Genomic DNA, 27,568 nt, shown 5'->3' with positions numbered 1-27,568 from the left:
GGTTTTGACAATTATGGAAAAATGTTGGCCAGTCTACTCACCAGGCCAGACCATATCCCCTTGACCCTGTCCAGGTAGATACTGCAGTTAGAAAAAATAACACTTGTTGTGTTATTTTTCCATATTTGAACACAGAATAGTCCAGTCACATAAATAACAGACCTTACAACTCAAAAATGGTTCTTTTGAAAAGGTTACCACCAAAGAACTTTTAAAAGTTAAATCCAACTTTTTTTAGTGATTTTGATACAATTAATACTCCATGAAATATTTTTTTTCAAATTTTTCAACAACATTTCCTCTAATTCCTCTCCTAAGTTTCCCCAGCCACTTCCCAGTCTTCTCTACCAAGTCTTACACCTCCATCCACACTTTATATACTGGTATTGCCAGGCTTTGTTCACTGGCCTTCGTCTATTTCTATATGTTTTCCATCATGGACAAGCTCAATCTTTGTCCAAGCTATGACTTAGCCTAATAATTCTAATCAATTTATTTCAAATCAGCACCTACAAACTTGAGGCTCTGTCTCCAGCTAGAAACTCCTAGTATTCAATTATCCAGTTACTAAAAATATTCTACATGGATATTCCATCAAATTCAACATATACAGAAAATCCCTGGTCTTCCCTATTCCCACTGCACTCCGATAAAGTCCTACTCATTCTTCATGGGCAAGTTTAAATGTTAGTGCACAACCTGGAAAGATATGACTCTTCTACGATTTCTTCTTCCCCCTCCCCTTTTTTAAGATTTTATTTGACAGAGAGACAGCGAGAGGGGGAACACAAGCAGGGGGAGTGGGAGAGGGAGAAGCAAGTTTCCCATGGAACAGGGACCCCAATGTGGGGCTTCATCCCAGGACCTTGGGATCATGACCTGAGCTGAAGGCAGCTACTTAATGACTGAGCCACCCAGGCATCCCCCTCTCTCCTCTTTCTACATTCAATAATCATGAAACTGTATTAACTATACTTCTTTTCTATCATTGCTTTATATTTCCCCTGCCACTGCCCTACACAAACATGAGCTCTTAATTGAGGACTTCCAGAAGGGGAAAAAAAATAACCCCACCAACTAGTATTGCTATTTATTAAATGAATAAAAAGTTTTTAAGCAAAACAAATGGGAAAGGCAGCACCTGGGTGACTCAGTTAAGCATCTGCCTTCCCCTCAAGTCACGGTCTCAGGGTCCTGGGATCAAGCCCCATTCCAGGCTCCCTGCTCAATGGGGAGTCTGCTTCTCCCTCTCCCTCTGCCCCTCTGCCCCACTTGTGCTCTCTCTCAAATAAATAAAATCTTTTGAAAAGTTTTAAATTTTTAAAAAATGAGAAAGATATAAGGCCTAGAAAAGAACAACATTGTAAATTGAATAAATTGAGCCTCCTGACTTTTTGAGTATAGAGGAGTGAACATTTCATAATGGACTGATACTAGACTAAGGAAATATAAGCGTCCTTTATCTTCCAGTCTCTTTACATGGTTTTTTTCCAATCTATCCTCCACATGAGGGTTGACCAAACTATGGCCACAGGCCAAGTCAGACCAGTCATGTGCCTGTGCCCCCATAAAACTTTATTTACAGAACCAGATGGTTGGCTCTTGCTATTCACCTACGTGTTGCTACAGCTGCTTTCACACTATAGTGGTAGTTGTAGTTGAAAAACCACAGGGCCTAAAATATTCACTATCTGGCCCTTTAGAGAAAAATCTTGGTGATCACTATTTTGTGCCACAACCAGAAGACCCTAATTCAAATCTAATCTTGTTACCCTTCTGCTTCACATTCTCCAGTGAAGTACTGCTCCATCAAGTACTGCTGGCTCCCTCCCCAATAACCATGCCATAGTCTTCATTCTTGCTGGAAAACCACAACTTTATTTGGATATTTATTGTCCCAAACACGAAGCCGCCTTACCGTAGCTTCAAAAGAAAAAAAGATTATTCTAAGCTAATCACAGTACCTGGTTTACCAGTGGTTGGTTTAGGAACAAGCATGTGATATAACCTAGCTTATAAGATGTTAGAGGAAAGTTGCTGCAAGCCTCGGAGTTTTCTTCCTATTTTAAGAAACATATAGCGGAGCCTGGGTGGTTCAGTTGTTAAGCGTCAGCCTTCAGCTCGGGTCATGATTTCAGGGTCCTGGGATCCAGCCCCACATCAGGCTCCCTGCTCAGAAAGAGGCCTGCTTCTCCCTCTGCGACTTCCCCCTGCTTGTATTCCCTCTCTGTCTGTCTCTCTCTGTCAAATAAATAAAAAAAATCTTAAAAAAAAAAAAGAAAAGAAACATATAAAGAAAAACAGTCCTTCCAGTCACTGGATATTGTTGCTAATTAGCCAATCAGGAAAGGACATATAAAATACTGCCAACCTCAAAGCTAAAAAGAGACAACTGGCATCCTGGAGACATCACTGAACCATCAAAAGAATTCTGGTTCTGACCGTTTTAGTCACTGTTTGGTTTGGTTTGCTTTTTCTAGATTTATTTGACAGAGAGTGAACGCATGCAAGAGAGAGTGCACAAATGGGAGGAATGGCAGAGGAAGAGAATCGTCAAGCAGACTCCATGCTGAGCATGGAGCCCTGTGGGATGTGGGGCTTGATCTCATGACCCATGAGACTGTGACCTGAGCTAAAACTAAGAGTCAACGTGTAACTGACTAAGCCATCCAGGTGGCCCTGTTTTAGTCACTATTATAAGTCACCTGTTATTTGCAGCTTAAAGCATTCAACCTGATAAATTTCCCAAGGTCTACATGGTAAGATCTACACCTTTCTATGGTACTGAAAAACTTTCATTAGCTTGCCTTAGCTAAGTATTCACTCATTCCAACCATTCCCATAGCACACTTTTTGCACCAGCAAAACTGAACTGCTCATAAGTGCTCCAAAGTTCACTCATACATCTGAGCGTCTGCACTGCTGTTCCCTCTGCAAAACATGTAATCTTGATGGACGTTCCTCCTGTTAAACATGGTTATTCTACTTATTTACCTGGCAAACTTACTACTCAGTCTGCATACTATTGACTTACATATTAAATACGAATAAAAACCTAACAATGAGAATTATAAACACGAAGGGGCTCTGGCCTATAGTAAGCACGGAATAAACTAAATAATTAAAATAAAGTAGTAAAAATAGAGTAGATAATAAAAATGACAATGATAATAACAAACTCCTGGAGGGCAAGGATTGTGTTTTTTGAATGTCTGTATTCTACATCAGAGTGACAGTAGCTAAAATACACTTGATAGTTATTTGCTAAGTGAACAAATGAAAATGAGTAAATTGCAAAACCGAACCAACCTACAGATTTTCTTTGATAAAAGTCTACTAAATTAAATGTTTCTTCATGCATTTCAGATTGTACAACACTAGGTGCCATATGTAGGGACAAATGGTAGCATTTTTGTTATTGTGAATCATTTTTCTGCTTTTAGTATAATCTGTTGAGCCTCAGCTGCCCCATTTGAATTTTTATTATGATAATCTCTTTACTAATGGCAACAGAGTATCATGTTCTAACAAAATTACACTATCCCGGGGTGCCTGGGTGGCTCAGTGGGTTAAAGCCTCTGCCTTCGGCTCGGGTCATGATTCCAGGGTCCTGGTATTGCTGCATACTAGCTAAGTTTTCCAGTTCATATTTTTTGCCATTTGTTTATGGTACCACGAATGTATTGTAGAGTTCCCAGTTTTTAAGGATAGCTCCTTTTTTAATGAGACAAATCACTATGTAATAATATTTACTAAATGTAATCCACTTGAAAAAATTAAAAGATCCATTTACATAACAAGTTCAATTTGTTTTAATATGCCTAAAGAGGAAGTATAAAACATACTAACTTAAAAATCTTTCTCTTATTGACACAAAGATATAAGGGATTTTAGGGGTCATGACTATAATAATGAATTTCTTTTCAAACAATAATGTCTTGTATTTTAAATTGCCTAAAGTTAACTTCCTTTTTTGTTGTTGTCCACACTGAGGTACTTTTAAAAAAAATTATGTTCAGTAGCCAGCATATACTACATCGTAAGTTTCGGATGTAGTGTTCAATGATTAATTAGCTGCGTATAACACCCAGTGCTCATCACGATACGTGCCCTCCTTAATACTCATCACCCAGTACCCGCATACCCCAATCCCCTCCCTTCCGTAACCCTCAGTTTATTTCCTGGAGTCCAGTCTCTCTCATGGATTTGTTCTTATTGTTCATGACAGTATTTAAATTCTTAAATAATTCTGAATACTGGATTATTAAGAAAGATATTAAGGAGGTGGGAGGTTGGGGTACCAGGTGGTGGGTATTATAGAGGGCACGGATTACATGGAACACTGGATGTGGTGAAAAAATAATGAATACTGTTTTTCTGAAAATAAACTAAAAAAAATTTTTAAAAAAGAGTGTCTTTTTTCCACTGTGTATTTTTTCCTGCTTTGTCGAAGATTAATTGACCATAGAGTTGAGGGTCCATATCTGGGCTCTCTACTCTGTTCTACTGGTCTATGTGTCTGTTTTTATGCCAGTACCATGCTGCCTTGGTGATCACAGCTTTGTAGTAAAGCTTGAAATCAAATGTGATGCAGCCAGTTTTGTTTTTCTTTTTCAACATTTCCTTAGCAATTTGGGGTCTCTTCTGATTCCATACAAATTTTAGGATTATTTGCTTCAGCTCTTTGAAAAATACTGATGGAATTTTGATCAGAATGGCCTTCTGATTGCTCTAGACAGTATACACATTTTAACAATGTTTATTCTTCTGATCCAAGAGCATGGAATGGTCTTCCATCTTTCTGTGTCTTCGAGTTCTTTCATGAGTGTTCTGCAGTTCCTTGAGTACAGATCCTTTGCCTTTTTGGTTAGGTTTATTCCCAGGTATCTTATGGTTCTTGGTGCTATAGTAAATGCAATTGATTCTCTAATTTCCCTTTCTGTGTTTTCATTGTTAGTGTATAAGAAAGCCCCTGATTTCTGTACATTAACTTTGTATCCTGCCATGTTACAGAATTGCCGAATGAGTTCTAGTAGTTTGGGGATGGAGTCTTTTGGGTTTTCCATATAAAGTATTATGTCATCTGCGAAGAGAGAGAGTTTGACTTCCTCACTGCCAATTTGGATACCTTTTATTTCTCTTTGTTGTCTGATTGCTGTTGCTAGGACTTCTAATACTATGTTGTACATGAGTGGGGAGAGTGGGCCTCCTTTTCATGTTCCTGATCTCAACGGGAAGGCTGCAAGCTTTTTCCCATTGAGGATGATATCTACTGTGGGTTTTCCATAGACAGATTTTATGAAGTTGAGGAATGTTCCCTCTCTCCCTATACTTTAAGCGTCTTAATCAGGAATGGATGCTGAGTTTTTTCAAATGCTTTTTCCTGCATCAACTGTGAGGACCTCTTCTATTATTGATTTGCTCTATCACATTGATTGATTTGCAAATGTTGAATCATCCTTCCAACCCAGGGATGAATCCCACCTGGTCATGGTAGATAATCTTTTTAATGTGCTGTTGGATCCTATTTGCTAGGATCTTGTTGAGAATCTTAGCACCCATAATCATCAGTGATATCAGTCTGAAATTCTCCTTTTTGGTGGGGTCTTTGCTGGCTTTGGGGATCTGGTTAATGCTGGCTTAGAGACAGTCTCTTCAATAAATGGTGCTGGGAAAATTGGACAGCTATATGTAGAAGAATGAAACTCAACCATTCTCTTACATCGTACACAAAGATAAACTCAAAGTGGACAAAAGACCTCAACATGAGACAGGAATCCATCAGAATCCTAGAGGAGAACATAAGCAGTAATGTCTTCAACATTGGCCACAGCAACTTCTTTCAAGATGTCTCCAAAGGCAAAGGAAACAAAAGTGCAAATGAAATTTTGGGACTTCATCAAGATCAAAAGCTTCTGCACAGCAAAGAAAAGAGTCAACAAAACAGAGAGGCAACCCATGGAATGGGAGAAGATATTTGCAAATGACAGTACCCAGGATCTATAAAGAACTTCTCAAACTCAGCACAGACAAAACAGATAACCATGTCAAAAAATGTGCAGAAGATATAAACAGACACTTCTCCGATGAAGACATACAGATGGCTATCATACACATGAAAAAATATTCATCAGCACTAGCCATCAGGGAGATGCAAATTAAAACCACATTGTGATACCACCTTACACCAGTTAGAATGGCCAAAATTAGCAAGACAAGAAACAACATGTGTTGGAGAGCATGTGGAGGAAGGGGAACCTTCTTACACTGTTGGTGGGAATGCAAGTTGGTGCAGCCACTTTGGAAAATGGTGTGGAGTTTACTTAAGAAATCAAAAATAGAGCCTCCCCATGACCCTGCAATTGCACTCCTGGGTATTTACCCCAAAGATATAGGTGTAGTGAAAAGAAGGGCCATCTATACCCCAATGTTCATAGCACAAATGGCCACAGTCACCAAACACTGGAAACAACCAAGATGCCCTTCAATGGATGAATGGATAAAGAAGAAGCGGTCCATATTCACTATGGAGTATTATGCCTCCATCAGAAAGGATGAATACCCACCTTTTGTAGCAACATGGACGGGACTAGAAGAGATTATGCTAAGTGAAATAAGTCAAGCAGAGAGAGTCAATTATCATATGGTTTCACTTATTTCTAGAGCATAACAAATAACATGGAAGACATGGGGATACAGAGAGGAGAAGGGAGTTGAGGGAAATTGGAGGGGGAAATGAACCATGAGAGACTATGGACTCTGAAAAACAATCTGAGGCTTTTGAAGGGGTGGGGAGTAGGAGGTTGGGGGATCCAGGTGGTGGGTATTATAGAAGGCACGTATTACATGAAGCACTGGGTAGAGTGCATACACAATGAATTCTGTTACACTGAAAAGAAATTTAAAAAACAATAGAAAGATATTAAGAAAGAAAAAAAAAATAGGGGCTCCTGGGTGGCTCAGTTGGGTAAGCATCCTCCTTCAGCTCAGGTCAAAATCCCTGGACCCTGGGATTGAGCCCCCCATTGCGCTCCCTGCTCAGTGGGAAACCTGCTTCTCCCTGTCCCTCTGCCTGTGCTCTCTCACTTTTCTCTCTCTCTGTCAAATAAGTAAAATTGAGAGGTGAGGGAGAGAAAGAGAAAGAAAGCAAGAAAGTGAACTTATACAATTTACACATTCAGGTTTTTTTTTTTCCCCCACTGTTCTTTCTTTATCAAAACTTTTTTACTCTGACTTCATCTATGTGACCACCAAAAGTACTTCACTCTGAAAAGTCTTACCTGGGTTGTTATTTTGCGAAAAATTTTTAAGTCTTTCTTCTGTATGTTTGGCAATTGTTTGGTGATTGCTACATATAAAAAGGGTGATAAACAACGTTACTATTTTAATACTGATATGAAAAATATTTACCAAATATATCAAATTCATAAGTGTATTTGAAATAATATCAGAGCTAATATCAAAACTTAAAATACCCCATATACTTCAAAGTAAGGTGAACTAGTCATGAAGTAGTAATTTAGCAATTAGTAGTGTTAGCTTGCCATAATGGAACGTGTTTTGAACTCAGTGGTCCTAACTCTCTAACCACAGCTATTTGCTCTTGGAGGAGCCACTTCTCTCTATCTCAAGTCTTCCTCTATAAGACAGGCATCTTACTGCCTTATTTCACAATGTTGTTAAGAGGATTTAATGAAATATTTTACCCAAAACATGGCCTCTTGGGAAAGATGATGCCCACCACTCCAAGAAGGTCAGTATGACACCTTTCATCACCTCATAAGAAAAGGCGCTCTGCAGGATTTAAATCAGGCTTGAGATACAGGCCTAGTAACAAAGGAGAAAGGAAAGCCCAGGCTCTTCCTGTAGCATTATTTGAACCTCTTTAACAGCTTAGAAGGGTCCCAACTATCATCTGCTAGCAGGATAGACAAGCAAAATCCTCAAGTGGTACTTCATTATGAAGGTCAGCACAAACATATGGGCTTCACGTAAGACTTTTGAGTGTGAAGGGAAGGGTGTTTGTGGCTAAAGCCAGGGGGCCCGGCAGCCAGAACAGGGTGCTGGTGCCTTGGAATAACAGCTGAGCATATAAGCATATGTCGTAAACTAAAAAATGTTGTGACTTTGAAGTCTCATTGTGGGTCACCATGGAGACTGGGGAATGTGGATCAGCAAGGGCTTCCTGGGAGCAAAGGTCAATCATAACCAGACTGCAGGGGGAAAAAATTGCCTTCTAGAGAACAGGTCTGTATAAAAAGTTATTTGCAGGGGTGCCAGGGTGGCTCAGTCATTTAAGTGTCTGCCTTCAGCTCCATCATGATCTTGGGGTCCTGGAATTGAGCCCCACATCTGGCTCCCTACTCAACCTCTCCCCCTGCTCATGCTCATGCTCTTGTTCTCTCTCTCTCACAAATAATTAATTATATTTTTCTTTCTTTCTTTTTTTAAGATATTTATTTATTTATTTATTTATTTGAGAGAGAAAATGAGAGAGGGAGAGAGAGAAGATGAGAGGGGGGAGGGTCAGGAGGAGAAGCAGACTCCCCTCTGAGCAGGGAGCCCACCTGGGGAGACTCAATCCTGGGACTTTAGGATCATGACCTGAGCCAAAGACAGTCGCTTAACCCACTTAGTCAAGAAGGCACCACACAGCAATATTGCAGCAATAGAATCAAAGGAAACAAGGCAATGATAAGAATGTCCTTTTTTCCCTCCAAATGACTTGAAGAAAGAGGATGGTCTCTTTGGTCTTTGGGAACTCTTTAGGTTCTTGGAAAATTCAAAGGGGAAAGAATAGGAGATAACCCTCAAGGAAAAGGATAGGGCTTTCTACTAAACTGAGCATCTCAGGACCCAAGTAACTAGTTGGGGGGGCGTGATGTTGGGGTACCTAGGTGGCTCACTTGGCACTTGGTTAAGCATTTGCATTCAGCTCGGGTCACAGTCTTGGGGTCCTGGGATTGAGACCCACATCAGGCTCCCTGCTCAGCAGGAAATCTGCTTCTTCCTCTGTCCCTACTCTGCCCCTCTCTGAAATAATTATAACTGAAATCTACAAAGAAAGGAAAGGAGGAGAGGGAGGGAGGAGAGGGAGGAAGGGAGGGAGGCAGGAAGGAGTAAACACACAAATGTAACATTCTTTGTACCCCATGCATAACAGTTATCCTTGGAATGAAACAGATACAGTTAGGGTCCCTAAAGATAAAGGTCTCGATAGTCTTGAGATTAAAAAAAAAAAAATCCCACACTCATTTTTAATGCTGACTAGTCTAGCCTTTGTCTTGGTTTCTGGCAAGTGACATGGGCTAACTCACTACAGTCCCCAAATTGCCGGAATCAAACTACGAACGCTCATCTGTTACATAAGAACTAAGAGTTCAATTATTTTAAACTTCACTTTAGTAATAACTAACATTTTAATGTAAACACTTACCCATCAAATCCACTAAAAAGAGCATAGTCTCCTGCCGTCCATCCACGTTCATCTCGAGAAGAGGTATTAACACCTTGCTGAAGAAGAAGCCTGACTACATCTGGAGATGTAGAGGGTGCAGCAAGCATGAGGGCTGTTCTAAAATAACAGAGACATAACTTCACCCTTAGGAACTTAGGGTTATCTAAACAGCAAATTTCATATACTTTACCAGGTTAATATCTTTCCTGTCAGTACAGAATTGACCATTAACAACTTCAAGTGTTTATCTTTGTAAATTACCTCCATGGCTAAAATTAAAAGGCAAAAGAGAAGCCTCTTGTCCCACCTGGGTATGACAGTAGAAGTTGCTAGTTTAAAGTCATTTGATGAACAAGAAACTATGCTGAGGTCACTTAACTGAACGAGTGAAGATTTTAAAAAAGAATTCCCCATTTTTTTTCCTTAAGCTGATTCGGTGTATTTCCAAGTCTTCTAGAGGACAGGTCTGTATAAAAAGTTATTTGCAGGGGTGCCTGGGTGGCTCAGTGGGTTAAGCCTCTGCCTTCAGTTCAGGTCATGATCTTAGGGTCCTGGGATCGAGCCCCACATTGGCCTCTCTGCTCAGTGTGGAGCCTGCTTTCCCTCCCTCTCTGCCTGCCTCTCTGGCTACCTATGATCCCTGCCTGTCAGATAAATAAATAAAATCTTTTTTAAAAAAAGTTATATGCAGGGGTGATTGGGTGGTTCAGTCATTTAAACGTCTGCCTTCAGCTCAGTCATGAACTTGGGGTCCTAGAAGTGAGCCCCATGTCTGGCTCCCTGCTCTAACCCCTTCCCCTGCTCATATTATCTCTCTCTCTCTCAAAAAAAAAAAATCTTTAAAAATAAAAAAAAACAAAAACGCTACTTGAAGGCTTAAAATAACAGCATTCATACTAACAGTAATAAAAGAGTCATAGTTGCAGTTAATGGTACTAAAATAAGCATGGTTAGGCAGTAAATTAAATACTATATATATAAAATATTATTTACACACAACCCTTGAAGGATATATTATCCTTCTTTTCATATCAGAGAACGTATCAGAGTCACATATCCAGCAAGTAGGAAAGGAATTAAACCTAGTCTTGTGTCTATCTAAAGTCCATCTCTTTTCTCTTTATCATCAACCTATGATTTGTACTCACAAAAAGAAAAATCTATTTGATGAAAGTTATCTTTCATCCTTCTACCCTTACCAATGAAAACTCTCTCTCTCTCTCTCTGTATATATATATATATATATATATATATATATATATATATATATGACATGAAAAAGGATGATAAGCCCACCCTATCTGGTAATAGTAATTAATAATCACTTAGGGATCACCTAACATCAGTATTCTTTAAAAAAAAATTTAAAGCAAGGAGTCATCCAAAAGATAAAACAACTCCTATTTATGTTTAATATGCATCTTTTAAGGAGAATTTATATTAAGTAGAAGTTTCTAAAAAATACTATAAAAGGGTTAAGAAGTTTAATATTGTGTCATAAAATAAAAGGAGTGCACACTTTATAATAAAACTAATATGAAACCCTTTTAGGTAACATAAAATCATATGGCAGAAAAAAAAGGACTACAGATCACATCAGTCAATAATAGGAAGGAATATAAATTCTGTGTATACTGTTCTTCATGTTGCCCCATCAGAATAATTGCTTTCTGCCTAACTGATGACATGTTGACATTTTCACTATATAATTATAAATTAATCCTCTTCTTATTATGTTACTCTTTCTGACTTAATTATACCACCCTAGGACAATATACGGTTAAAAAAAACACAACTACTGTACCTTTTAAACTTATCAACCACATGTACATCTGCTTTTTTTCTAATTAACAATTCCACCATTTCATGATTGTTTTCAATTACAGCAAGTAAAAATGGTGTGAATTCGACCTGTAAAAGTGAAAAAAACAATTTGTAATTTACAAAATTACATACTTCCATACTGAATTTTAAAACCTATAAAGTATCCTCTAACCTTAAACAAATATATAAGTACTCTCAACCCCCCAACTTCCCCAGCCCTCCATCTTCCCCACCCCCTGCGACTACCCCTACCCCCCCCCACCCCTCACCACCCCCTTTCATCAGCTGCTCCTTCTCTTTGCAATAGCCCTCCACAGGGGACCTGGGTGGCTCAATCTGAGGGTCTGCCTTCAGGTCAGGTCATGAGCCCAGGGTTCTGGGATCCAGCCTCACGTCAGGCTCCCTGTTCAGTGGGGAGTCAGCTTCTCCTTCTCCCTCTGCCCCACCCCTATGCTCACTTCTCTCTCCCACTCTCACTCTTTCAAATAAATAAATATTTTTGAGAAAAATAAAATAAATTCAGTTAAATAGTCCTCCTCTACCTCTTCAACAGATTAACTGTAGTCATTCTCCAAATCTTACTTCAAACATTGACCAGTTCCAAGAATCTCGGCTTCTCTCACAGTATTTATCACTGTATACACTACTTATTTTATTGCACCCGTCGAAACCAAGAGCTTCTTGAAGGAAGGGACTATTTTTTATCTCTATATCTCCAAACTCTAAAACATAGCTCTAAAAGCTTAAAGTATTTTTACTGAGTTAACAGCCTAAATGATTATCTCTGGTGTAGTGTTTCTTAAATTATATTCCAAAGAACATATACTTTGCAGGAAGGTGAGGATTGTGCCTCAATAGAAAGATTCAATGTTCCTTTATGTTTGAGAAATATTACAGAACTGCACATTATCTCTAGTGCAAAAGAAACCGGTTTAAATTTGCTTATCCCCATTTGACAATACTTTCATGGCAAACATTAACATTTCAGAAATTAGTTTCAGGGATACAGTGTCGAGAGCTTTCCAATAAAGGTGAAGCTTTTTTCCAGGTTATACCAACATGCTTGATTCTCTTCTATCAATGGTATCAGGATCCCAGATGTCAACATAAGGCTCTCTTGCTCCAAATGGGTCACTAAGGAGATGGGCTCTATATTAAAAGAGCAGCTCTTGGGCATCTGGGTGGATCAGTCAGTTAAGCATCTGCCTTTGGCTCAGGTCATGTTCTTGGGGTTCTGGGATCCAGCGCTGCATCAGGCTCCCCTACTTTTCCCTCTCCCTATGCCCTTCCTCCCTACTCATGTGTGTTTGCTCTCATGCTCTCTCTCAAATACATAAAATCTTTCTTTAAAAAAAAGTTCGTTAAAGTGAAATCTTAAAACTTCGAATAATTGACTGACAGTTTACAGCACTGTGAGCCAAAGCCGGCCTCTTTCAGAACTTGAAGAAAACCAACACTTGGGTCAACAAAAACTTAATAACTATAATCAATTGTAGATAATTGCTGCATTTAAGAATGAAAATGTATCAAAGACTAGTATGAATATCAACTGAATGATAGAAACATAGATCACTTCTCTATCCCTATAACTAGATCATAGTCTTAGAGCAGAATAAGGCATATTCCATGTAAAATTACTCAGAATTACTACTTGGGTTAGAAGCATAGAGGCATAAAAATTCTTGCTATGTGAAGAACATGCTTCTCTTCTTATAAGTCTGTATATGTGCTTTCTTCCTGCTTTCTTTCTTTACAGTCCCTACAAAAATGTATTTCCAAAAAGTGCACTCAAGAAAAAAAAAATCAAAAAATAAAAATAAAGTGAAATCTTAGACAATGAAGTTATTTCAAAATATTTTCATTGAGGGAATGCTTGAGCTTGTTGTACGTATGAAAAATTGACCCTATGTCAACCAACAGTGCTTCCTTAAGGGCAGTGGTAGGAGGTAAGGCATGTCAAAGAAATAACAAATGGAAGAGTGAGTGTGGTCCCCCTCGACTCCCCATGCACAGCTACTAACCCTGAAAACCTACACAATGCTGAGCAGGAACTACTCTGTGAAATGGGAGACCCCAGTGCGGGACATGGCAGGCAGAGTGGCTATGAGCACAAGTAGATGCCCCTGGAGGATGTCAGGACCCGATCCCCGTGCTCTCATCTTCAGAACCTTGGGGCCTGGAGTGCCCGGGGATTGCAACCTGCTGCTTTCTCCTCCCACTCGCACTCACCCAAGTTACCCCACTAGGTCATGGTCTCCCACCCCTTCCCAGCAGCACCCATTTCCTAAGCCCCTGCACAGCACCCAGCCTCCATCATCATCTCATTCCCCATCAGGCCTTCAAGCCTTTGTGGGCTCTGAGCCCACCATCCACTCCCAAGCACTAATGGGAAGATTCTCCTCCTGGGGTGGAAGGGCGGCTGGGAAACAGAACTCTGCCCTTTCCGTGGGCTTCATCGTTCTCTAGTCCTCCCTGCCCTGGCTTTGGAGTTGTTTCCCTGGTACAGGACTTGATGTATAGAATTCAGTATTTATTATTTATTACATATACGAATAAATATGTAAATAAATGTTTTGTAGCTAAAAAATTTATATATATATATGTTTTAAAATTTCAAATACTTTATAAATAATGTTGATGTACCTTGTTTCTTGCTTCAATATTTGCATGGAATAAAATCAGCTTCTCTACTATTGATGTGTTCTCACCAGCAACAGCATAGTGGAGGGCAGTATTGCCAAACTTATCCGTAAGATGTGGATTAGCACCATGTTCTAAAAGAATAGTTACACATGCCTCTTCCTGGTATTGTACAGCCTGTCAGTAGTATCCCAAGAAACAGAGTGTAAATTCTGGGAATTTAAAGCAAGCATGCTACAAACAATGTTACACTTAATTGCAATAGATTTTCATACTAAGTAATTAAATCAAATCCATCTCAGGCAGACACAGCTGCTACCACACACCTTCATTAGAGGAGTCCTACAGTCTCCATCATAGAGGTCAAGCTTGCATTTCCTCTCTACAAGAAAATCTACCATGTCAGCATGGCCGATGGTACAGGCCAGATGGAGAGGCGTCCTATGAGAGTGAAAGAATGTTTTAGGAAATTATAGTGCACGATTTCAAAACATGCAATTAATTCATGTAATTGTAAACTTTAAGTAGCATCTTATTCCTTTGACTCAAAAACAAAGATTTCATTTTCTTTTGAAGAAAGTACAGTATTTATTAGTGATCATTCACTATACTAATAAAAGAGCAGGCTATCTGACGAGGTAGAGCTTGACCTCAGGATTCAGCTCAACCTGGGTTTAATAGGATTTAAACTTAATAGTTATGGCTCAGCCTTATCCTCAATTTCCTCATCAAAATAGTGGAGAGAAAAACAGTTATCTCATGTTCCCTGCCTTGCTCAGTTTGAAGGTCATGTGACTCTTGACCTCAAGGGTCATGAATTCAAGCTTCACGTTGGCTACAGAGATTACTAAAAACTAATAAAAATAAAGTAAAGGATAGTTATCTCACAAGACCTCATCACCATGCTTAAATGAGGATCTATGCAAAGTTTGTTTCATATTATTTTTATGACTGTTACTATTGCTACTATTGTACAAAGACAACACTCCCATTAGGTAAAGTGATACAATTATGCCTATTTCTCAGGTATGTTTTAAATATTCACAAGAATACTATATATCAATGATTCTAGGAGGCTCATTTTGTCACCTTTTAGTATCTCTGACACTGGAATGTGATTTATAATTCAAACTGTCTTACAACTATAATTGGCAGAATTTTTAAAGATTTCTTATTGGTATACAATATGGTGGGGCATCACACAATCAATGTGCCTTACGTTAAATGAAATAATGGTATATACATACAACAGCTCTACTGCAGTTCTAGTCACATGGTTGGCATTTAAATAAATTTTAGTTCTTGAAAGCACTATGGGAAAAGAGCACTAAAATAACGAAGAATTCTTTTTAAGTAAATCTACAATCTGATGTTCAAGAAACTTTAAGCCAAAGGAAGCTCAGGATTCAAATAAACAGGAACAGTTTTATTTTTGTACACTATGTATTTTATATATATTTTATATATGAAATAATATATATTTTATATATCTTATACATAAATATATATTTATATATGACATATTTTCATATACATTATATTAAATAATAAACGAAATTATTTTTCATTTTATTAGATATTTAGATTTATAGATCATATGAAAATCAAGAATTACCAATTATCAATATTAGTATTTAATACCATTATAAATAAATAAATAAATAGCAGATATTTCTGCTACTGCAACAACAACAACAAAACAAGACAAAGACAACTGCAGGCCTGTGGTCCTGACACAGGTGGGGATTTTCTAGGGGGACTTGAAGCCCCTGGACACCTAGGGGGACTCAAACCCCCTGGCTGCCTATGGGGACACAAACCCCCTGGCGACCTACCAGTGGAGGGAAGGGGCGTCCCCGCATCCACTCTAGCCCTGGGGAGCGTGGCTGCTCCAGCTTCTCCCCGGTGGGCCATACCCTGGAGCTCCACAACCAGATAGACAGGATCAAACTGACCGCTCAGGGCTATCTCTTGCAAAGAGAAGACCCCTCCCAGCCTGACAGACTTTTCTAGAGATCGTTTAGCCGGGCTATACACAGGTGACCAATGAGATTGTGATACACAGAGAAAACTGAACAATCATGCTAGGTCTGCCACACACAGAGAAAACTGCCCGGGCTTTCTATGTGTGACCAATTGAATTTCAATTTACCCTAGTAAATATACGGATGGCCAACTGAATTTCAATTTACCCTAGTAGATATATGGATGACCAACTGAATTTCAATTTACCCTAGTAGATATATGCGCACCCTACTGATTGGATGTCTTCACCTGGCCAGACCTGCCCCTGTATCTAGCCTTTGCAAGTAATTTCCTCTGGGAGGGGCGGGGTCAATCTAAGTTCACTACATAAACACAAAATGACTCCCTCTGGCTAAGCAGGCCCTTAATGCCTATTACCTTTTCCTCTTGTCTCTTTTATTCACGTTCTTCCCACGCAAGAGCAACCGCTGCATTTTGAATATGTTGTCCATGACAGCAACTTTGTGGATCTTTTTGAGCTCTTTCACGCGGATGTTATACCGGGGCTGGGTCTCTGTGACTTCCTCCTTGTGAACCGATGCCCTCAAGTCATTCATCAGCTCCATGTCTAAGGTCGGGGATGAACGCACCTTCGCAGTCCGGAAACCAAAAAACTTCTTCATTGCAAAGCCTACAGGCTTAACCAACACTCCACTTTCCGCTCGGCTCTTCGCCGCTTCTAGACACCAGCACCAGTGCTAGAGATAAGCCAAACGTAGGGAGCAACAGTTAGGAATCTTGGAGCACCTAACAACCGTAACCATGACGCCAAGCACAAATGCGCTTGCACACCTCTGAATCCCGCGTGTCTGCGCCTGCGCATAAAGGGCAGCGCCTAAAGGTGCCCAAAGCGCATGTGCGAAGCCCAAGCCTCTAAGATCACATAGTGGCAGGGCCTCCGCTTGGCTCGGGGCTAGGGGCCGCGGAGCCTCCGCTCGGCTCGCGGCTTGGGGCGGCGGGGCCTCCGCCCGGCTCGCGGCTAGGGGCGGCGGGGCCTCCGCCCGGCTCGCGGCTAGGGGCGGCGGGGCCTCCGCCCGGCTCGCGGCTTGGGGCGGCGGGGCCTCCGCACCGCTCGCTGCTAGGGGCGGCGGGGCCTCCGCACCGCTCGCTGCTAGGGGCGGCGGGGCCGCCGCTCGGCTAGGGGCGGCGGGGCCGCCGCTCGACTCGCCGCTAGGGGCGGCGGGGCCGCCGCTCGGCTCGCCGCTAGGGGCGGCGGGGCCGCCGCTCGGCTCGCCGCTTGGGGCGGCGGGGCCGCCGCTCGGCTCGCCGCTAGGGGCGGCGGGGCCGCCGCTCGGCTCGCCGCTAGGGGCGGCGGGGCCGCCGCTCGGCTCGCCGCTAGGGGCGGCGGGGCCGCCGCTCGGCTCGCCGCTCAGGGGCTATAAATCTGGATAATAATATTTTAAAGACTCTGAACACCTACAACAAACTAAGAAGTGTTTATTCATGAAAATTACTGAAGTTTGATTAGAGTTTTGTGAGTCTGTGCTGCGCTCTCAGTTCCCATGCCAGAAACCTGTCACTTAGAGAAGGGACTTTACTGACCTGAGGCAGAGTAAGTCAAAGAGGTGGCCTCCATGCTAAGCAGACAGGGTTCTCTAGCCTGAGGTTGCAATGCTGTTTGGGGAAAACAAGGTAACAGTAGCAAGGTACTTAACTGTAAGCTCTGAGAGGTCAGAGAGCCATCTGAATGTGATAAGCACTTGACAGAAGCTCCAGGTTTACCCAGGGCATGCAGTGGAAACTGAAGCTGGTTCAAGCCACCCACATACCCATGGTTGCCAAGCCATGCGCATACACGCAAAGAAGCAAAAAGCTTGTTAGTAAGCAAAAACCAGGGAGCCTTGAAAATGACCCAAATGTTGAATGGACTTAGAAGCCCACACAGATCCATCAGCAGAGGAGAAAGCATGAATAATGGGGTGTGCAAACAACATCTGCCCAATCTTTGGCTAAATGTGAAAGGATGCAGGCACAGCAGCAACATGTAGGAAGCAAGACTTAAAAATTTAAGAAATGAACAGAGACATCAATGGCTGCACACTGCAGGAGAGACAGACTTCATAAATTTCCTGGAGGCAAGTTATTAAGCAAAACAAGACAACCCCCTGGGGTGGAAATCAGAACCCCTAATTGCTACATCACCTGAAATTTAACAAGATTATAAAAAGACAAGAAAGGTGGCCCTTCCTACAAAAAGCATTAAGGAGAAACCCATCTAAGTATTTCCAGATGGTAGATTCAGCAAAGATTTAAAAGATTGAAAAGCAGCTACATGGACATGGTCAAAGACTAATGGAAATAGTTTGAAAACCATGATGAAAATGACACAACACATGAAGAGTCTCAATAAAAAGATATACAGGGGTGCCTGGGTGGCTCAGTGGGTTAAGCCTCTGCCTTCAGCTCAGGTCATGATCTCAGGATCCTGGGATCCAGGCCCACATTCAGCCTCCTGCTCCGCAGGGAGCCTGCTTCCCCCTCTCTCTCTGCCTGTTTATATGCCTACTTATGATCTTTCTGTCAAATAAAAAAAAAAGTTATAAAAAAAATAAAAAGATACAAAGTAAAGAATTGAATGGGAATTATAGCTGAAAAATACAGCACCTGCAATCAAAAATTCAACTGATTTGAGATGACAGAAGAATCAGTGAACTTGAAGAATCAGAAATTAATCTCAAGCAGAGAGGGAGGTAAAAAACAATGAATAAAATGAACAAAGCCTGAGACCAGATCAACGATAAGTGTACCAACACATATGTAAGGAGACCCCCAGAAGGAAGACAGAAAAGGATTAATATATTTGAAGAAGTAATTGCCAAAAATTGCTTAAATTTGATGAAAATCTAATTTGCAGATCCTTGAAGCCCAGTAAATCTGAACTAGGAAATAGAAAAGCACATCCACACCTAAACATGTCATCATGGGTTCAAACTGCTAAAATCAAGGATAAGTAAACAAAAACAAAACCTTGAAATCTGCAAGAGAAAAAAACCAATCTATCACAAAAGGAGACCAAAATTATGATTAACAGCTGACTTCTTACAAAAAAATAAGGGGAGCTAGGAGTCTATGGGATAACATAAATCAAAATTTAAAAAAATAATGGAAGCTAGGAGTCTATGGGATAACATAATCTAAATGATTAAAGATTTTAAAAAGGTAACCATGTATTCTATATCCAGTAAAAATATTCTTAAAAAAACAAAGGCAAAAATAAATGACATTTCCAGAGAAAGACTGTGGAAATAAGAGTCTATAAAGCACTAGTTATGTCACTGTATTGTTGAGCTGCTGTAACATGCACAGATATAACATATGGCACTAGGAGCACAGAGAAGAAAATGAGATCTACTGAAACAAAGTTCCTACATTTGACCAGAATTAGAGTAGACTGACAAGATGCACACAGTCATACCTAGATCAATCACTAAGACGTAACTCAAAAAAGGAGGAACAGAAGGATCTCCTGAGATATGAGAAAAACAGGAAAGAAAAAGCAAAATGGGAAGTGTAGAAACAAGTATATCAAAACTAAATCTGATTAACTAAACACTCCACTCAACAGAGATTGTCAATTGGATTTTAAAAAAACCAAGATTGATAAAGAACTTGTGTTCAGAATATATGATCTCTCACACCACATAATAAGACAACCCAAAAGGTATGTGTTTTGGTGAGTGCTGTGAAGTGTGTAAACCTGGTGATTCACAGACCTGTACCCCTGGGGATAAAAATATATGTTTATAATTTTCAAAAAAAAAAAAAAAAGGCAACCCAAAAGGGACAGTGAGGGTGCTCTGAGTGGATGTTTCTCCAAAGAAAATATACACACGGCCAATAAAACAGGAGAGGATATCACTAGTGTAGATAACCGTATGTTAATCCATGAGATATTATTTCATTCACACCAGAATGACTCTAAGAATGACATTTTTATCAAAATGACTCTAAGAATATGCTGTAGAAGATACGGAGAATGATGCATTTCATCAGGTCCGTAAAAAGGTAAACAGAAACTTACTACATGACCCAGCAATTTCTACCTGAGAAGTCTGTCTAGGAAAAATAAAAACATGCATCCACACAAAGACATGTATACACACAGGGAGAAGGAAGGAAGGAGAGAGGGACAGGGAAGGATGAAAGAGGAGAGAAAGGGGAAAGGGAAGTGGCCAATTAAAAAATGGGATAATGAATCTGGACCAAAGTTTGGAATTTAGATCAAGTTTGAAATTAGATCAAGATTTAAAGCTACCCCCCCCCAAAAAAAGAGGCAAGATACGGTATAGCAAACTCCCTCTATCAACTTCTTCAATGAAGACCATATACAGCTTAAAAGTTATTAGAAAACTGTAGGTAATTTTAATAAAATCACTTCAAGAATATAATCTGGTTGTAAGGCCAATACAATGAGCTCTAAAATAATTCTCTTCAGTTAAATAAAGTCATCTGTAAATCCTGTAACAACATGTTCATATTCACAAAATCTGAATGAAAAGCAAATATGACTTTCCATAACCAGGAGGGTAATTCAAAGTTCACTTTGAAAGGATTGAGATTTGGGGTTAATCTTTCTTTTAATACTAAGCATACTTTTATAGTTATTCAGATTTTGAAGTGACTCACTTTTTATTTAACAAAATATTTGCTGCTCTGAAATAAAGTTCATTAGTAAGAATGATGGTGTTTAAAACAAACAAACAAAAAGACCATGAAAATGCAAGCTGCATTTCTAATAAATAAAATATTTAAAAATAAATAAATAAAAATAAAATTGTGATCTTTCCCTCAAAACTCCCAGTCTTCTTCATGCTGCTCCATATTTTTCCTATAATGCTTCATCACATTTTAGCACACTCTATTATTATTTCCTCATATGCAATATCATGGTTTAGTTTCTGTTATAAATGACAGCAGAGACTTATTTCTTCTGCCCCAATACCTAAAAGAGGGCTGGAGTATATGCAGCGAAGCTAAAACTTCCAAGGTTCTAATCACGGCTTCATTTTTTCTAGGGTCCAGCCCTACCCAGGAGTCCACCAGAGTGGCCTCATACAAATGACACTGCCATCACCCAGGAAGCCCTGTGTCAGACATCAGCATCAAAGACCAAGCTGCAGAAGCAAAGATGCACTTAGTACTCTTGTCATTTAGGGAATAACAAGAGTTTTAGTGCCTCAAACTGGAGGTAGAGACCAATAAATATATTTTCTATTTTATACCTTTAAAATCAAATATTGGTCTTATATAATTAGATAATATTTGAAGAGTGCAGGGTAAACATTTTAACTGACTCCTTTAATATGTTCAAAGGTGACATGTTTCATGTGGACGGGATCTACTGCAGAATCAATCCCTGTTATCCAGAAGCAGACTAAAGAGAACAAAAGTAATTCTTTATATATTTGTTAGTTTCCTAAAATTTCAACCACCCTATTATTCAGATGTAAGAAAGTACAGAAAATTATATCTAAGTTTACATACATTAATTCATAGTGAAGTAAAGAAACTACATCTTCCAGATTTCTAGACCATGTTGAAGGAACAAATGACTCACATTAAAGTTACATCTTTTTTTTTAAGATTTTATTTATTTGACAGAGAGAGACACAGCAAGAGAGAGAACACAAGTAGGGGGAGTGGGAGAGGAGGAACAGGCTTCCGCCAAGCAGGGCTTCTGATGCGGGCTCCATCCCAGGACTCTGGGATCATGACCTGAGCTGAAGGCAGACACTTAACAACTGAGCCACCCAGGGACCCCTTAAATAACATCTTTACACCTTCCAATCAAAAATTTGAGGCACCTGTGTGGCTCAGTGGGTTAAGCCTCTGCCTTCGGCTCAGGTCATGATCTCAGGGTCCTAGGATTGAGACCTGCATCAGGCTCTCTGCCCAGAAAGGGAGCCTGCCTCCCCTCCCCCTCTGCCTGCCTCTCTGTCTACTTGTGATCTCTCTCTCTCTGTCAAATAAATAAATATTTTAAAATGAAAAATTATTTCCCTCTTCCCTCATCATATCTAACAAGAGAAATTTAAACCAATCATTCTCAGACTCAACTCTGCATAAAAATCACTTGAGAAATGTATAAATGCAAGTTCCCAGGCCATGGCCTAGAATTCTGGTTTGTAGTTCTAGAAAAAGGTCCAGGACTGTTTGCATTTTTAACCGTCACCCTAAATTATCCTGATACAACTGGTCAGGGATGTACACCACGAGATACACTGCCTTAAACCCAATATAAAAGCTAGCACTAGCATATTTTTTTAAGTGTATACCTTAAAAGATTATTTCACTTTTCATGCAGCCTCCTCCTCTAGCAACTGTTATTACTTGCCCTCATATGATATATATCAGTAATAATATCATTAAGAATGACAGTGAAAACTTGGAAAGACAGTAAAACACTTCAGATCAACTACAGGGAACTATTACAAAACTATCTTAAAACCTCTCCCCTTTGGTTAAACTTCCCTACTGAACAGATGTAAGTGAGTAAATAGAGCAATTTCTAATTTCCTGAGAAAAAGACAAAAATATTGTCTTTAAGACAGAAATTTAGATGCAAAAAAAAAAAAAAAAGATCAGTAAGCAAAACTAGAGTTTTGCTGAAAACACTTAACATACCAAAATTACACAAGTTGTCAGAGCAAATATACACTGGACACTAACAGTTTTAGCCCACTACATTGTTTATTTAAGGATCTACACAGTGAGACTTTATAAGTTATGCAAATTAAATTTATAGCCAAACCACGTGAACCTTATAAGAAATTATAAGGCAGTGCACTTCATATTTTGATATATATTTTGATTTAATATAAGATATTAAGAAACATAAAACAATAGCCAGAACTAACCCCACCCCTCCAATATCGATCATATGGTGTCCCTACACTGGTTGTGTTTTGAAAATGAGGAGACAAAAGGTGACTAGCTATGAAAAGAATATTCTTGGGGTGCCTGGATGGCTCAGTCGGTTAAGCATGACCTCAGGATCCTGAAACTGAGCCCCACATCCGGCTCCCTGCTCAATAGGGATCCTGCTTCTCCCTGTTCCTGGTGCTCCCCATGTTTGCACTCACTCTCTGTCAAATAAATAAAATCTTAAGAAAAAAAAAGAATATTCCTGGATGTTAAAATCTCATCTAAGTTTTGATGCCACAAAAACTTAAAATATCTGGGGTAACATGCAAGTTCTGGGATGAAGTCCTGATCCAGACCAACTGTTATTCTTTAATTGTTATCAGTTTTTTCTCTCAAGGTAACCAATCATAAAGAACATAGAAAACACGAGGTAAAAACTGAATAGCTGAGAAAGCAACAGGAACTACTTCGGATGGGCATTATTACTTCATTTTAGACTGGTAAAGTGAGAACTAGGAGAATCACTTGAGGCAATTCTTAATTATATACTAAATTTATATGTGTGTGTGTGTGTGTGTATATATATAGATACATATATTTTTTTAAGATTTTATTTGAGATGGGGAGAGAGAAAGCACACAAGTGGGGGAAGGTGCAGACATCTCGATCCAAGACCCTGAGATCATGACCTGAACTGAAGGCAGATGCTTAACCAACAGAGCCACCGAGGAGCCCCAAATTTTTATATACTTATGTATTATATATAAATTTTTCATAAATTTATTAGTATGTCTTTGTATTCTTATTATACAATTATTCTACATGTTTTTAAGTTTTATAATTGGACAGGTTTAACTTTCTAGAAGTCTGGAAAACCAACCACTAAGCTAACATTTTTGCTCTAACATAATCCTTGGAACATTAACAAAATATTAATTATTTTCTCAAAATAAAACTTGAAATTCGTACAGTGTCTAAAGGAACTTTTCTTGTAACCCACAAAGCAATGTAAATATAATGAGCCCTAATAATGCACTTGGCATGTAACCATAACAGATTAAAACTTTTCTACTTCAATGCAAAAATCACCTCAATTTGAACCAATCTGTGAAGTGTTGACTTAGGAAAGAAAGGCCTAGACACCAGAACAGTAAATGCTGGGGCACACGGGTGGCACCAGAACAGTAAATGTTGGGGCACCCAGGTGCTGGGACACCTGAAGCCTTTGCCTTCAGCTCAAGTCATGATTTCAGGGTCCTGGGATCAAGCCCCACATCAGGCTCAAGTCATGGTCTCAGGGCTCTGAGATCAAGGCTATCAGGCTCTCCGCTTAGCAGGGAGACTGCTTTCCCCGCTACCTCTGCCTGCCTCTCTGACTACTTGTGATCTTTCTCTCTCTTTGTCAAATAAATAAATAAAATCTTTAAAAAACAAAAACAAAACAGAAAATACTTCTTCTCTCCTGTCTCAGGCAGAAAATGAAAAAAAAATGTTGAGTATTTAAAAGATTAAAAATAAAAGTCAGATAAATAAAAAGAGACTTTACCAGATAAAAATGGATTTTTTAAGAGTCCATAAATGCCAAACAGCAGCAGAACGAAGAGAATCGGATGAGTTCATCTCAGAGAATCTGGAGGAGGAAAAGAAAAAAAAAATTAAATCAAATAACAACAATGACAAATGACACCTTGACGAAAAGCAAGAATATGGTTATTGATGGTAATCATATTCCATCATATGCAATTTTGGAACCTGACATTCTTTTATATAGTTGCCATGATTTCCTTTCAGCACCCTGTTATCAAAAACCTCATGAAGGAACTCATGCTTCTGTCCTTGACTCTGGTTCTCATTTGAGAAAAGGGAGAGTGTCAACAGGTATTTCCATTTTGACACAGCTTAAGTTACAAATATAATGGAATATAACCAATGAAAAGGTACATATGTGTTGGAAAAAGTATGTGTAACCATTTAAAGGTAGGACTCTGACTTCCTTTTAGGTATTCTTCCCCAATATGGATGGTGTCTAATCAACTTACCATTGGTTTTTTCCTTAGGGCTTGAGCTTTCAGAAAACCCTCTGCAAAACCAGTTTTAAATGCATCTTGGTGAGCTTCAGGTATATTTTTGGTTTTCATGAGTTTGTCCAAACTTTCAACACCTGATCCCCTGTCCAACAGTAGGAACCCCTAAATACACAAACAAGGCATCAGTACTGACTTACTATATAAATAACACTGCCCTATAATATAATGATCACTTGCAATAAAAATCCCTTCAAAAAATCTAGAATTTCTAGTTTTTGTTGACCATCAGAAGAATTACACTAAGAGTTAAAAATAAATTACCTAATCAACGGCAAGGAAACTAACCCTGGAACTTACCCTTCCATCAGTCAATTAAGAAAGAAACTCTCTGTAAGAAAACGATATTGAAAACAATAGGTCACCTGTGGACTCAGGGTTCCAATGGTTTGATGTTCACACTCCTTTATCTCTACTAGAGGAAAAGCCTCATTAATTTATTAAATGTTTATTGAGTACCTTTTACAAACTTGGACTTGTATAGGTTGTGAAAATGTAAAGATAAATAACCAATGATCAGAATGTTTTCAGTCTACTGGGGAGAGATAAACAAATAACTAATTTTTTGAAATCATTTTGATATTATGTTAGAAATTCTAGGTCTAAAAAACAGAAAAAAAAAAAAGAAAAGAGAAGAAAAGAAATTCTAGGTCTGGGAGCACCTGGGTGGCTCAGTCAGTTAAGCATTCGACTTTTGGTTTTAGGTCAGGTCATCATCTAAGAGTCATGGGGTCAAGCCCAACATTAGGCTCTGAGCTCTCAGCAAGGAGTCTGCTGAAGATTCTTTCCCCTCTCTTTCCCTCCCCCACTTTGCTCCTCCTCTGATTGCATGCATTCCCTCTCTCAAGTAAAGAAGATCTTAAAAAGAAAAGAAAAAAGAGGTTCTAGGTCTGGTGGTAAAGTAAATGCTACCTCAGAAGTCAAGAGAGGCATCACAGAGAATAGGATTTCTAAACCACAGGGAACACAAAGCATAAACACTGTGACAGAGTCATGAAATAACAGGCCTTAGCAGTCAGGAATGGCAAGCGATCTTGTATGACAGGACTTTAAATGCCAAGAAACAAGCGGAGCAGAGGATCAGAGGGGGTGCCATATTTAAAGATGAGAACAGAAAAATGGTTGGCAGAGGCCAAATGGATACTACAGCAAGAAACTGACAAGAAAGCAGGGAAGGGGCTAGGAGAAGAATAAATGAAACAAGATGGGATTGGGAGGGAGACAAAACACAAGTGACTCATAATCTCACAAAACAAACTCCTTTGCTTTGGGGGGAGGGGAGTTGGGAGAAGGGAAGTGAGGTTATGAATATTAGGGAGGTATGTGCTATGGTGAGTGCTGTGAAGTGTGTAAACCTGGCGATTCACAGACCTGTACCCCTGGGGATAAAAATATATTATATGTTTATAAAAAATAAAAAAGAAAAAGAAAGCAGAAGAATACAATTATTACATTAAAACATTTTAGACAGATGGTGGGTTGGTGGCAGTCTGGAGGCTGGAGTCTGGAGAACTAGGCTGCAGCTCAGAGCTTTTTACCCTGCCTCTCTGCCATGCTCAGCATGTCTCTCATCTGCAGACTATTTCCCATGTCACAAGCTGGATGTAGCCTTCTCAGGACCCCATTCACACACAACAGCATTGAGCAGAAGGAGGGGGACTGCTTATCCAGGTGCCTCTGATAACAAGTGAAGAGCCTTTTCTCCAAGAACACGAAGGCCTCTCACATGCAGTGGCATGCCCGCATCAGATTCAATAACTGACAAGGAAACCGGGTCACAGTGACTGGCTTAGATCGATTAGAATTTCTTGCTGGGATCTGGATACTGTATCTTTCTCAAGGCACATGAGTTAGGGTTACACACTGGAATGCAATAAAGGCTCTACATCCCCAGAAAAGGTGGGAACAGCTTTTAAGTAGGCAAACAAGATTTTTATTTTGGGTAACACTTCTGGAAACTTCGACATGCTTCCCAATGTGTATGGAAAGAACACTAATTGCAACTGTCCACAGCCAATCTCAGACCACCTTGACTATCCTATAATGCTATCCCATCCCAGGAATAGTGTGAGGCTTCATCTAAAACTATGCTAAATTAACTTGCTCCATTTAGTCTGCTTTTTACATGGCTAGAGAGGAAATAAGGTGGGAGCAACATCTATTTCTTCTGAGAAATTGGGCTACTCTACCCACAACCTCTTCTGGAAGAACATACCCAGTAGCCTGCTACATCCCTTTCATGTATGCCATTGAAGGGTCTGCTGACCACTTCACAACAATGCTCAAGACAGCCCAAACCTAACAGTAATCACACACTGCTTTCTTTTAGATAGAAAAATAAGTGTAAAGCAATATAAGAAATTTTTCATCTAACTATTTATTGAGCTCCTATTACATTCTCTTGCCTGGGACTATGGAATTAATGATTGGCAGACATAAGTCATGACCTTGTAGAGCTTGAATTGAGTAGGGAAGACAGGCATTATTGGCCAACAACAATAATAGAAGCAAATGTAAAATTATCAGTGATAAGCACCAAGAAAGAGCTGCAAGGCAAGTCCACAAAGGCAGACTTGAGGAGCTAAAGCTTGAGCTTATATCACGGAAGATAGGAATCCACCTGGTAAGTATTGGAGAGGTAGAAGAGTGATCCAGACAGAAAAGCCTCATATGA

At 39.6% G+C, this 27,568-nt stretch overlaps 1 protein-coding gene across 2 annotated transcripts in view; it reads right to left on the bottom strand.

Annotated features, from left to right (window-relative positions):
* LOC309857905 (ankyrin repeat domain-containing protein 26-like) overlaps nt 1-16,654 on the bottom strand; it is a 37,399-nt gene extending 20,745 nt beyond the window's left edge. Inside the window, exons 1-6 of one of the 2 annotated variants that reach the window (XM_082750624.1) lie at nt 16,325-16,654; nt 14,248-14,362; nt 13,925-14,098; nt 11,262-11,368; nt 9,437-9,574; nt 7,281-7,348 (exon numbers count right to left, since the gene is read on the bottom strand). In XM_082750624.1, the coding sequence (XP_082606750.1) occupies nt 7,281-7,348; nt 9,437-9,574; nt 11,262-11,368; nt 13,925-14,098; nt 14,248-14,362; nt 16,325-16,569 (847 nt within the window). In that variant the 5' untranslated portion in view covers nt 16,570-16,654. Of the gene's footprint in view, nt 1-7,280; nt 7,349-9,436; nt 9,575-11,261; nt 11,369-13,924; nt 14,099-14,247; nt 14,363-15,756; nt 15,823-16,324 lie in introns of those variants that run through there. The other variant, XM_082750625.1, reaches the window with a different exon arrangement.
* Between the last annotated feature and the right edge of the window lie 10,914 nt (nt 16,655-27,568).

This window comes from Mustela nivalis, assembly GCF_964662115.1.
Source record: "Mustela nivalis genome assembly, contig: HAP1_SCAFFOLD_1524, whole genome shotgun sequence".
NCBI classification, from domain to species: domain Eukaryota; kingdom Metazoa; phylum Chordata; class Mammalia; order Carnivora; family Mustelidae; genus Mustela; species Mustela nivalis.
This window is presented reverse-complemented; position numbering and strand designations above follow the sequence as displayed.